General features: G+C 40.2%; 1 protein-coding gene across 1 annotated transcript in view; it reads left to right on the forward strand.

Annotated features, from left to right (window-relative positions):
- The first annotated feature begins 7,718 nt into the window (after positions 1-7,718).
- ALG13 (ALG13 UDP-N-acetylglucosaminyltransferase subunit) overlaps positions 7,719-13,510 on the forward strand; it is a 63,020-nt gene continuing 57,228 nt past the window's right edge. The window contains 3 exon segments of the mRNA XM_043570803.1: positions 7,719-7,858; positions 8,306-8,468; positions 9,879-10,017. Of these exon segments, the coding sequence (XP_043426738.1) occupies positions 9,947-10,017 (71 nt within the window). The 5' untranslated portion in view covers positions 7,719-7,858; positions 8,306-8,468; positions 9,879-9,946.

Here is a 13,510-nt window from a genome sequence, read left to right on the forward strand (position 1 = left end):
TACTTTCAAGCAAATAAGGGGAAGGCAGAGAGCTTTTCTTGTATCTGTTTTGTCAATCAACAAAAGACAACACTGCAAACTGCAAAATAAAATATGTGTGTTCATTTGGGGTTTTAGGCATTGCAATCCGGGAGACAGATTCTCCTAAAATTGAAAGCATGCTCTAGAGAGACAAAGGAGGTTAGAGTTTTTAAAGAGGAAACGGGGGATTTACATAAGTTGTTTTGAAGAAAAGGTGATTGGTGCTGGTATCTCTACAATTACACTAATCTGTGTGTGATTGGTTGCTAAGGCTAGTGTTAGGCAGAAAGTCCTATTATGTCCATTTTAACATATAGCAGATGCCTTGGCTTTAGATGAATTCAGCAAAAATTCCAAGAATTTGAGACAGAAGATGTGCATAAGCTCCATCTCAGTGTCCTCCCAGCTCCATTTTAAATAACTCTTTTAACAGTGGTTATTCCATATCATTCTCTCTGTTGTCACCGTCATCTCAACTGCCTTCAACTTGAAATAATCCTCATGTCGAAGTGCATTTCTTGAGGTGGCATATTCTGCTACCCTTTAAAATTAAACCATTTTCCTTACGGCTCTCTAAAAATGGACTTTATTATAGTATTATTTTAATCCAAGATTTGACCAGTGTAGGCCAAGAAACAGTCATTTCGGTATCCCTAAAAGTAAGACAACTGCCATCAATAACATTTTGGAGGGGGAAGAAGAAATGGAGAGTCAAGTGTTGGCAACTTTTCAAGAATACAATGGATCCACAAAGCAGAGATTAAAAACAAATGTTTTATAACACACGACTTCTTGGCTTTGATAAGACATTTACTATAACCATAATAAAAGATATACACAAAGCATTCGTGAATGATGAAAAATTAAAGAGATCTAAACACAAGTGAGGGGGCTTGTGGATTCTATGATGTGCTGTGTTTGAAAAGATTAAGAAGAAAAATTTCTGATTTATCTTCCTTTAAAAGTTATATTGCTATTATTGCTTTATATTATAATGCAGAAGTTATTGCTGTCTGCTCATAATTAAAGGATAACTTGGCATAGTATAGGAGAGCACTCACCAGGCATTTGGAAGGTTGGGTTTAGCCCTTAGCTCTCCTATTACAACATTGGGGAAAATTACAATCTATGTGAACCTCTGTTTCTTGTCCATAAAATAAAAAGAATGGATACCAAGATTTCTTAATTCTTAAACTCCAAGATCCAATGATCAGCCAAGGAACAAAACAAGTACTCTATTACTGGAACAGAAAAGGAACTATGTTTTAATCATCTCTATTTCCCACAGGGCCTACCATAGTACCTAATAATTTAACTCTTTTTAGTTCAATAAACATTTATTATCATCTAGGTTCCAAGGATAGCACTAAATCCTGGGAATTCAGCGATGAGGTAGACATGGTCTCTACCTTTTAGGATTTTACAGTCCAGAGGAAGAAAAAGGGACAGTAATTTAAACATCAACAAGTATGACTGAGGGGTGCCTGGGTGGCTCAGTTGGTTAAACTCCCAACTTCGGCTCAGGCTCAGGTCATGATGTCGTGGTTAGTGAGTTTGAGCCCCTCATTGGGCTCTGTGCTGACAACTCAGAGCCTGAAACCTGCTTCAGATTCTCTGTCTTCCTCTCTTTCTCTGCCCCTCCCCGGCCTGCTCGCTTTCGCTCTCTCTAGCTTGCTCTCTCTAGCTCGCTCTCTCTCTCTCTCTCTCTCTCGAAAATAAGCAAACTTAAAAAAATCTTAAAAAAAAAAAAAAGAAGAAGTATGACCAAGACAGGCAAAGAGTAGTATTTTACATAATGGACATCCCTTACAAGGGTCAGAGAAAGGCTTCTTGGGGAAAATCGTACCTCTGCTCAATCTTGATGGATGAGTTATCCATAATGACGGAGAGGCAGAGAAAATAGTAAGTGCACAAACAAAACTTATAAAAAGAATTTGAAGAAATTAATGTGGCATGCATTCATTACAATTTCTTTCTGAATTGTTTAAAACATCAAATAGATCTTGGTTATTTAAGGTAATTAGGAAACCACACTTATTGTAGGGATAATGCCACTTTACTTTCAGTATTTCCTTTTAGAGTCTCAGCAATAGCTTCATGTTTTATCTGGGAAAGGATGTACGATTTTTTGTTTCTAAAATGCACGTCAAGATACCCGGGTCTCATGTTGTGAAAAATTCTGAAAGATTTTGAAAGAGAAAAAAAAAAGAAAAAAGGATTACTAGGTATCTAATGGAAGGCTAGCAATTGTCTAGCCCATCCATCCCTTTCATCTGATGCTATGCTATCAGTGCCTTCCATTGGATTAAAATGAGCCCTAGAAATCTGGCCGCAGTCCACTGGTATGGTCTGAAAGTTATTTAAGTGATGTCAGCTCAGAAGCCTGAACCCCAAAATCTAGTCTTTGGAGTGGCAATCATCTGAGGACCTGGTATGGTCTCTTTCCATGAGGCTCTGAGATTGTTTTTTCTTGAAGATGCAAATTCTGGCCTGTATTTTACAGTAGAACCCTTAGGTAAGCTTTAGAGTAAAAGAGAACGTTAGGAGATTTAATAGATGTGGTTAATTTATTACTATTGCCAATTCTACATATTGCCAATCCTTAATAGAGAGGAACAAAACTCTATACTGGAGTGCAGTATATAATTATTTCGTAAAAGTTTTAATAAGGGTTACTCCTGAAGGTAAAACAGTATTATAGACATAAAGGGCACTGACAAATCACCCAGGACATCCCATAATGCGTATGATTTCTAAAATGTTTATATTGATAATATTTTACCAAAAAATCTTAATTTAGGGGCAGCTGTATCCCTTCTGACCTAACAACTCTTCCCATGGAATTTTACAGTCGTAACACATTAAACAAACCTAATTATTTCCAGCATCTTTCTTTATAAGGCAACAGAGCAAATCTTTGTGATTCCAAAGGCCCTCTGATAAATCTCACTGGTTTTACACACAGAAGTTTTAGTTTCAGGTATAAAATATATCCTGAAAATTTTATTTGTTCAAAATTCAGGAACTGATTTTGGGAAGGCAAAATTAAGAGTTGTCAGAGGACATCTGTTCACTTGACTAGATAGGGTCATGAGTGACTAAGAAACAATACTTATTTACCTATTTAATCAAAGTACAGTAGTCCCCCCTTATCCAGGGAATACATTCCAAGACTCCCAAGTGGATGCCTGAAACTGCATAGTACCAAACCTGCATATATGTGTGTGTATATATATATATCTTTTCTCCTATCAATACACACTTACCTATGATAAAGTTTAATTTATAAATTAGGCACAGCAAGAGATTAATAATCACAACTAATAATAAAATACAACAATTATAACAATATACTATAATAAAAGTTATATGAATGTGGTCCCTCTTTCTCTCTCTCTTTCAAAATATCTTATTGTACTCTACCCACCCTTGTGATGACTTGAGAAGATAAAATACCTACGTGGTAAGATGAAGTGAGGTGACTGATGTAGGCATTGTGTTAGGTTTACTATTGAGCTTGTTTTTTTAACAATTTTTTTTAAGGTTTATCCATTTCTGAGACCGAGAGAGACAGAGCATGAGTGGGGGAGGGGCAGAGAGAGAGGGAGACACAGAATCTGAAGTAGGCTCCAGGCTCCGAGCTGTCAGCACAGAGCCCGACGCAGGGCTCGAACCCACAGAGGGCGAGATCATGACCTGAGCCGAAGTTGGACAGTCAACCGACTGAGCCACCCAGGTGCCCCGAGCTTGTTTTTTAATTAAAAAATATTTTTTAATACTTATTTATTTTTGAGAGAGAAAGAGACAGAGCATGAGCAGGGGAGGGGCAGAGAGAGACAGGGAGACACAGAATCTGAAGCAGGCTCCAAGCTCTGAGCTATCAGGGCAGAGCCTGACATTGGCTAGAACCCACAAGCTGTAAGATCATGACCTGACCTGAAGTTGGACACTTAACCGACTGAGCCACCAAGGTGCCCCTACTATTGACTTCCTGATGATAAGTCAGAAACTAGAAGGAGGGTCATCTGTTTCAGGACTGCAGATTGCCTAGCAGTAACTGTAATCGCAGAAAGCGAAACAGCGAATAATGGGGGGGGGGTGCTCTTATGCAAAATAAAGCATTTTAAAAGAAACACAGAAGGTAACACTACTGTAAGTGAAAAGCGTATGTTCTATGGGTTTTCCCCCCTTAAATTATCAAGTATGTAATACAGGCAACTTAAATCACAGAAAATTATTCTTGTGAGACACAGAATCTCTGCTATCCAGGCACACCTCATGTAAAGAATGACCTTTTGTATTGTACGTAGAATTAGCTACTAAATAAAGAAAGTGAGACCATCTAAACTGAGAGGGTACTGTAAACATCTGAATATATTTCACAGATTCATTTCAGATTCGGGTATTATAAACCAAAGCAAATAAAATTCACTTTCCAAGTTCTGTCTTTTTTTTATACTCTCTCATGTTCTTTTGGAGGATCTGTGAGGTCAAAATGATTTTCGTAGTAATACTAAGATGTTATCTGTCTTTTTGACTCTCATCCTCTCTTGAGCACACAGTGGAGTTTTCCAGAGGCTATGCAATATGTGAAATGCAGAAGCAGATACCAAGATCCAGCTTTCTTTTGTTAGCCCAGATTGTAAAAGAGATTTGCAAAAATGTGAAATGATGCTATTCTTTCCATGAAAATTTTTGTTCTGAAAAAAGCTATTTTTCATAAAAAATAGGTCATTTATGTTAACATGCAATGTGCTCATCATTGCTACTTTCCAGTGAAAAAATATTTTTAAAGTTTCTAATTTTTATCTCTAATATGATAATAATAGTTTAACGCACAGTATAATCCACATAAAAAAAAGCTCTTCAAGGTTCTTGGTAATTTTTGGTAGTATAAAAGGGTCTGAAAACTAAAAAGCTGCGTTAGGCAAAACTATTCTTTTTCCTTGAAAAAAAAAAAGCACAGATTGTCTCGTAATTCTTTGTCACTGTTAACTCTTTGAAGAGCTTCAACTATCATATTAATTATAACTTTGGACCAAAGTGGCTAACTTCTATTGTAAAGAGAAAAGTGAAGGTTGGGAAACAGAATTATCTGGCATATACAAACATTTTTAAAGACTAGCAGAGCTTAAGAATACACATGACGACACTCTCCGCAGCCACACAAATCCTTTTTATAACTTCTTAAAGTGGCAAAAAAAAAAAAAAATGAACACATTCATTATACAACTCCAAGATATGGCTTCCCTATAGCATTTCAAAATAAGAAGCCAAGTTATATAAACTTAGAATTATGCTTAGTTTAAACCAATGTCTCAATATTCTGTTTTACTTAGAAAGCACCTAGCGATGCAATGATTATCTATTCATTAACTCAATTTAATGTCAGTCCACGATCTTCAGTTGTTTAAAAATCTTAGAAATTATCTTCAAGTTGGCATACTACAAAGCATAGTTGCAGCTGAAATAAAGTTTGTCAGAATACTGATTGAATGTAGTTGAAAACAAATTTACATTTTTCATAATGAAACATTTTTAGAGGTAATGTTAACGTCTGTGACCAGGCTTAAATGTGAGTTTAGGAAAAACACAATCAAGTAAAATAAAATGCATTTTTGTAGAATATTTAACACTGACAAAACAGAGAAGACTAACTGCCCAAATCTTACATTAATTATGTAATCTCAGGTTCTTAAAACATTTTTGGATCCGTTTCTACAGGAAGATGATTTATTAAAGTGCAGCACATTTAAAATACTAGAAATTCCATTTCCTCATTTCCTGGGAATTTACAAATATTCAATTTATATGTGTGCTATTGTCTCTATGCTAACCAGAGCGGTGCTCCTTTAATTTAGTATCCTCTAGATATAGGGAAAGATTTCACAGACACAAAAAGAGGTAAAGGTCTTTCTGCGTTACAGAATACTTTGGAATATACTCTCTAAATATTTCAATAAATATTCATAGCTTATTCTTCTTATTGGGCAGAAAATTTGACTATTGCTTATGTTTTACTATTTAACCATGATCTTTCCACATTACTACTATGAGAGTGTAATTTCCCTGTTATCATCAATTCGTGAAATTTGTTATCAAGAAAGGGCTAGCAGCATATCACTCCTCAAAATGACAATTACCCAAGCTACAAGATTTAAAGACACGGTCCGGCAGAAACAGGCCGAAGAGCTTTTTTTTTTTTTTTCAGCTTTTGTTCCAGGCCTAATTCACGTCTTATCCTTTTCCTCTTTAATTTTTTGCAGCTTCCCTTCTGTATATGACCAGGCAGGGGAAAACACAAATATGAACTAAAGTGAGATTTTGAGTAGGAAACACAGAAAACATTACAAGGAAATAAAGCGGACAACGATTTTAATACTGGTGGTAGGAGTAAGGAGTCTTGAGAAATCAGCTCTAGGGTGTTTGACTACTTCAGTGTAATGGATCTGTGGTATTTATTCATGCTCCTGTATAACTTTACATTTCATCATAATTTAAATTTATCATAATTTTACATTTTAAAGGGCTCAATGGAGGAGTTCAATGAATTATAGATGTAGGCTCCAGGCCCTAGTGCCTCTATTTTACACACAATGCTTGCTAATGAAGGCAACTTCTTCGCCACTTCCCAGAGACCCTGTAGGGCTCTGGCTTCCTGAGAACCAGTTTGAAGAGCCTATGCTAATGATGAGTGATCTTGAAAAGGCACCTTTTTTTTTTCACATGCTCTCAACAGCCTTTAAATAAAATAAACCATCGCTCAAACGTCTACTGGCAAAACAGGGTAGCAAATAAAGAGTCCCAAACTCCTTTATTTGTAAAAGATTTGTAGTACCCAAGCAATGACGCAAACACAGCGCCGGGGTATGAGGTTTCATCATTACCTTTCAACTACCATTTTGAAAAAAAGTAAATCTTTCAACCGCCCACCTCCCTATCGCGAGGGCCTGGTGAGTTCACACACACCTTAAGTTTCTGGCGCGTAAGGCGTTCGTTACCCTTCGCCCCACCCCCGCCCGCCCGCTGGACCACACCCCCGGTTCCCACAGCCCTCTGGCGGCCAGGGCCGACTTCCACCTCCCCCACCGAGCGCAGCCGCTGCGGCCCACGTGGCCTCCGCCACGTCACATCCGGCCCTTGCGATTCGGGCCTGGGAACCCGCGCGATGAAGTGCGTATTTGTTACTGTTGGGACCACGAGCTTTGACGACCTCATTGCGTGTGTCTCGGCGCACGACACTCTGCAAGTGAGTGGGGGAGGTGGGAGGGCCGGCGCGCCGCGGTTTCGCTTGCAGCTCGCCGCCCCTAGGCTTACCGCTAGCCTCGGTAACCTTGCCGGAACCGCAGCGCTCGGAAGGAACCCCCCCCCCACTACGGCTCGACCTCAGGTGCCACCGCCCCTTTGCTGGCCCCGCCCCGCGCACGCCTGACCCCGCCCCCGCGCACGCCTGGCCCCGCCCCGCGCACGCCTGGCCCCTCCTTCGGCTCCCCCTCTCCTCAGCGTCCTCCACCTCCTCTTTCTCCTTCCCCGCCGGCTTCTCGCCCGCTCCTCCCCGTCGGTTCTCCGGCTCCTCCTTTCTCTGGCTTTAGCCTGCCGACTCTCCGCCTCCGCCTCTCTTTCCTCCGGCTTCGCCCCTCCTTCCCGCTGCTCCGCCTCTCTGAGTTGGTGTTCCTTGGGCTCGGACTAGCTAGCCTGCCGTTGCTTCTCTGGCCCACGCCGGGTCGCGTGGTCGGCACCGCGCGCCTCGCGAGCGCTGCCGGGTCCGGTCCGGTCCGCCTCGATCCGGCTGGACCCGCTCGGCGCGCCGTTCCCGCCCTGCCCCCGCCGCTCTCGGGTGAGCCCGCGTCTTGCCTTCTCCGCGGGCTTCCTCGCGGCCGGCGTCCTCCGGCGGCGTTGCGGCGGCTCCCCCGGCCTGGGGGTTCGCGCAGCTTCGGCCGCGAGGCGGATCGCAGGCGTTTCTTTGCCTCCCCGCTAGTTCTGGACGCCTTTCTCGGGGTCTCTGCTTGCTCTTTTGCTCATGGCGTGGCCAGTCCTCTCAGGGCTCGGTGAGCTGGGTCGCTTAGATTTTCCCGCTAGGGCTTGTGAGGAACCTTCCCGGGGTCCGGTGAGGGGCGAAGCGTCGTTTTGGGAAAGCGAAACCGGCCGCGGGGTAGAATGTTTTGCGGTCCGCGCGTCCCGGTCTGAACACCGACTTTCAGGGGGTGGTGGTGTGTTTTTTTTTTTTTTCCTCCTTAACATTAGCCTCTTTAAAAATCCCGCCTCCCCCCCCCTCCTTTTTCAGATAATCAAGAGCCTTGGCTACGACCGACTCGTTCTCCAGATAGGTAGAGGGAAGGTGGTACCCGAACCATTCCGTACTGAGTCCTTTGCTCTGGATGTTTACAGGTACAAGGATTCATTGAAAGAAGATCTTGAGAAAGCAGATCTTGTTATTAGTCACGCAGGTAAAGTGCCTTAGAATCCGGCGATTTGGGTTTTGGTAGTGAGAACAGAGAGTTGACTTTTTGTGAGGTAAACCCAAATCACTGCAGTACCTCACTGTAGTCGTGGTGGGTAGATTATTTCTTCGAATGTACCTATTGACATTATCGGAAAGAATTTATTGCGTCCGGGTGATAGAAGGATAGGAAACGAATCCCGTAGCGCAACTTTACCGTAAGAAACCCTAAACACGAGCCAAATGATTTACCCCCAACGTCCTGTGTAACGAGCGAGCGGTCAAACTTGAGATCAGTATTTGGGCTTAGATCTGCAGGAATGTTCAGCCAGCTTATTGGTTGGCTTGGCCCTGGAGAAATTGGCTTTGAAAGATTTTTTTTTTTAACATTTTAAATGTGAGCGTGAAACGAATGTAGTCGATCTTCTTTAACCCACATACTGTGTAAATCATGGCCTGCTCTTCAAAGAACCTGATCTAGTTAGACTACCGGTACTTTCAGAAGAACGGCTTTTGGGGAGCATTGCAATTTCGATTGCAGGATAAGTGAGGAAGTTTTTTGGCTCTTACGAGGCCTAATGTGAAGAGAGAAGACTTCTTAGAAACAGGCCTTACTAACACATGGGTGGTATAGGATAATAGTAAACCGCTCTTGGTGCTGGTCTCTGTGCTTTGTGTATATAAGCTGTAGAATTCTCCCAAACATACAAACTAAGTACTATTCCCATTTTACAGATGAAGAAGTAGAGGCACAGAGATTAACTGTAATTTGTCTAGTCCATAAGTAAGTCTGGTGTTAGTCTAGTCTATCTTCTACCCTAAAGTAGTTACCCAGAAAAGTTTTGTCTAGCTAACAGTCTCTTCGCTCCCGTTGAAAACCTCTAAACTATTTTAGGTATCAGAGTGGAATTGACCCAAATATTGTACATATGCACATGCATGGAGATTTATTCTTGATGCGTCGGGGATGGTACCTCACAGGCAGTCTCCTAAGGGTGGTCAAAGTTTTTCTTTTTGGTGCCTTTCACTGTTGAAGACTTGCTTTTTCCACTTGGTGTTTGAGTAGAAGTGAGTAGAAGTGTGGTACAGTTTCATGAACAGTGTGTTGAACCTGAATCTTACTTGGATTCGAGACATGCCCAGGACATACTAATAGAGGGCAAGTGGCAAAACTCTGAATCATAGATCGTGATATTGTTGGCAGTGATAAAAGATGTATTTTTCAAGTCCAGGTTATAACATACTATAAAAGCAACTGATAATTACATTTTTGTTATTTTGAGCGTGTGATTGAACCGCGTGGTTTGTAGTTCTGCCAGCTAAGTTTTCATCTTCAGTTCTAACTAACGCTTGGTGTGGAGCACCTTACTTAACTTTTTTTAAAAAAAAAAATAACAATTTTGATTAATTTTTGTAGGTGCAGGAAGCTGTTTGGAGACTCTGGAAAACAGAAAGCCCCTTGTGGTGGTTATAAACGAAAAGTTGATGAACAATCATCAGCTGGAATTGGCAAAGCAGCTACACAAAGACGGGCATCTCTTCTACTGTACTTGCAGGTATACCAGAGACTGATAATTTGACCTCTTGCCTTAAATCCTCCCCTACTACTCTTACCCACCTACCTAACCTGTCTTTTCAACCTCTTACCTTTTCCCACTTACCAAGCATGCTTTGATTTCTCTCACCTGTAAAACCCTTATTTGTTTGTCTTCCACTGTGAGCGTGATCTCTGTGTTCTATTTCTTTCCGTATCTGTGCCTGTTCCATTGCATGTGAATGTGTGTGTGTGCATGTATGTAAGTTCATCTGGGTGCACAAGTCTCTGGGAATATAATTTTTGAGTTCGTTAGAGTTTCATCATTCAAGGAAGGCGTTTGCATATTTTATAATTAAGGTTTTGCTTTTAGTAAATCCACTGGAATCCCTAAGTGAAATTGATTCATCCGTTAATAAAATTATACCTAATATGTCACAGGCATTACTTTTAAGTGCTGTGGATACAGTGGTAAATGGGAGATGAAGCCCCTGCTCTCATGGTACTTATGTTCTAGTACTGGGAGATAGTAAACAGTTCATAAATAAGTGATCAAGATAATTTCACATGGTGAAATGTGTTATGAAGAGAATTAGGCAAGCTGATATGATAACTGGAGTGAAGATTAATTAGAATAGTCAGGGAAGGCATGGATGGGTATCTGACATTTGAGCCAAGACCTGAATAACAAGAGGTAGTACGAAGCTCTAGAGGAAGAAAGAACAGCAGCAGTTCCAAAGGCCCTAAGTTAGGAATAAGCAGGGTGTTTTGTTGTGTTTGAAGAATGGAGGGGAAGGTTATTAAGTGTAGCAGCAGTACGGTGAGCAAGGAAGAAAATAGTATGAGACTGGGTGGGGAGAGCTCATGTAAGAGTACTGATTTTATTCTATGTGTAGTGAGAAGCCATTGAGGTATTTTAAGCCAGAGGAATTACTATGGTAAGGAGTATTATTTTCTAGAAGTATATTAAAATTCAACAAGAAATGATCAACATCACAGTAGAAGGACGAAGAAAATTGCTGATTTGTTTTCTAGTAATTCTTCTTGAGACACTAGAAGCTTGCCAAAGGGTCAGGTCAGTAATACCCAATTATTTGACTTTAAAAGCTATTCTAATTTGAAGTTTTTTGATGTTTTGAGAAGTAAAGACTTTATAGAAGTATTACAAAATAATGTATTTTTTATGTTATAATAAGTTGAAGTTTAAAGTGAAAAACCTTAGAAGAAACTGGCTAGAACGTAAGCATTTCTTTTGACTTCACTGCGTCTGTCTTTTACGCACTCAGTAAATTCTTGTTCATTAAATATTTATTGAGCACCTACTATGTTCCAGGCATTATTCTAGGTACTTGGCATACACTGGTGAACAAAACAGATGATACTTGTTCTCATTGAAAGGAGACAGTTTCATTGATTGTTTCAGGAATAGTTATTGGTGTCCTAATCCATACATGATGGAGGAGAGGGAACATCAGGGTGGCTGTGTAACCTAGAAGTCATTATTAAAAGTATTCAGAGTTGGGAAAAGCTAGATAATAAAAATCATGTAGGTTTCAGATAATGGGCATGGCTTTCCTTGGGTAGTTGAGATTGTTAGGGGTTGACCTCATTTTTTAGAGAATAAATTCTTCCTAACTGGTTTATGCAAGTCAATTTTTCCAAACGCTTTTGATAAGTATTTTTATTCTAGATGTTAAATCAGCTTTGATTTTTTAAAAAAAAATTTTAATGTTTATTTATGTTTGAGAGCGGGAGGGGGGTTGGGCAGAGAGAGAGGGAGACACAGAATCCAAAGCAGGCTCCAGGCTCCAGGCTCCAGGCTCCAGGCTCCGAGCTGTCAGCACAGAGCCTGATGCGGTGCTCGAACTCACAAACTGCAATATCATGACCTGAGCCAAAGTTGGATGCTTAACCGACTGAGCCACCTAGGCGCCCCAAATCAGCTTTGATTTTTATGTCCATACATTTGTATATTTTTTTAGTTTTTAAATCTTATTTTTGAGAGAGACAGAGCATGAGTAGGGGAGGGGCAGAGAGAGAGGGAGACAGAATCTCAAGCAGGCTCCAGGCTCTGAGCCGACAGCATAGAGCCTTATGTGGGGATCGAACTGACGGACAGTGAGATCATGACCTGAGCCGAAGTCGGAGGCTTAAAACCGATTGAGCCACTGAGGCGTCCCTGATTTTTATGTCTGTACATTTAAAAGGAGAAAGCATTGATTTCAGAAACCTATCTGTATTCCTTAAGCTGAAAAGGAAGCTGTACAGGTCTCCAATTTGGTAATTTCTTACAGTTTTATAAGTCTTTTTTCTATATTTCCAGGAAGTCACAGACATGAATACTGTAAAAATCAATAATTGGTTGTATTTTCATTTTAGGTGTATTATTTAGTTCCCTGAATCTAGGCTGGGTGGTTGTATGTCTGTTCTAATTTAAGTGGCTGCTTTAATTAAATTTCTGAAGTAGTACGTTTATGTCATGGTTTGGAATCTATTTCCAACATGCATGGTGATTGTACATTGCTTGATTATATATGGATTTATGATAGTAAATTACTGGAAAAAAATTTTATTTTGCAATCTTCATGCATGGTTTAGTAGTCTCCCCAGCTTATTCTTGTCTGGCAGCTGTTACTTTTTTTTCCGTTTATTCTGTTTTCATAAATTAATTTTGCTTCAGTTTATATCTGGCCAATCCTGAGAATTATTCAAAAGCCATGTGACCACATCTTTTATGAAATAACATTTTTGTAATATTTCAGTTGACATGAGAAACATATCTGTTGAATTGGTATTGACAGGTAGCGTAGTGTTCCTGGTATTGCTTTTATCTTTGCATGTAGAGTTGACCCTTGAACAACACAGCTTTGAACGACATGGGTCCACTTAATACGTGGATTTTTTGCAGTCAGAACTGTAAATGCATTTTCTCTTCCTTACGATTGTCATAATAACATTTGCTCTGGTTTATGTAATTGTTAATACAGAATGTAATATGTACAAAATGTGTTAATTGACTGTGTTACCACTAAGGCTTCTGCTCAACAGTAGGCTATTAGTAGTGAAGGTTTGGGGGAGTCTCAAGTTGTACATGGATTTTGAACGGTGCAGGAGGTGGGTTTCTTCCTTTAACTCCATGTTGTTCAAGGGTCCACTAGATACCTATAGGAAAATTTTACATTAAAATTCACATACACAGTTTGAGAAGCATCACAGTATTCTTGGAAGTTAGAATCAGTCATCAAGTGGGCAGCAGATGAATTATGGCATTTTCTCCCTTGTTACCTAATATTTTTCTTCTTTTGTTTTAGCACGCTTCCTGGGCTGTTACAGTCAATGGACTTATCAACACTGAAATGTTTTCCTCCTGGCCAGCCAGAAAAATTTTCTGCATTTTTGGATAAAGTTGTTGGATTACAAAAATAAACACTAAACTCTGAACACTTTAAAAACACCCCCCAAATTCAACCTATGGAATGTGGTTAAATCAAATTAAATACAAATTTGCAGAATAA

This window comes from Prionailurus bengalensis, chromosome X (genome assembly GCF_016509475.1).
Source record: "Prionailurus bengalensis isolate Pbe53 chromosome X, Fcat_Pben_1.1_paternal_pri, whole genome shotgun sequence".
NCBI classification, from domain to species: Eukaryota; Metazoa; Chordata; class Mammalia; order Carnivora; family Felidae; genus Prionailurus; species Prionailurus bengalensis.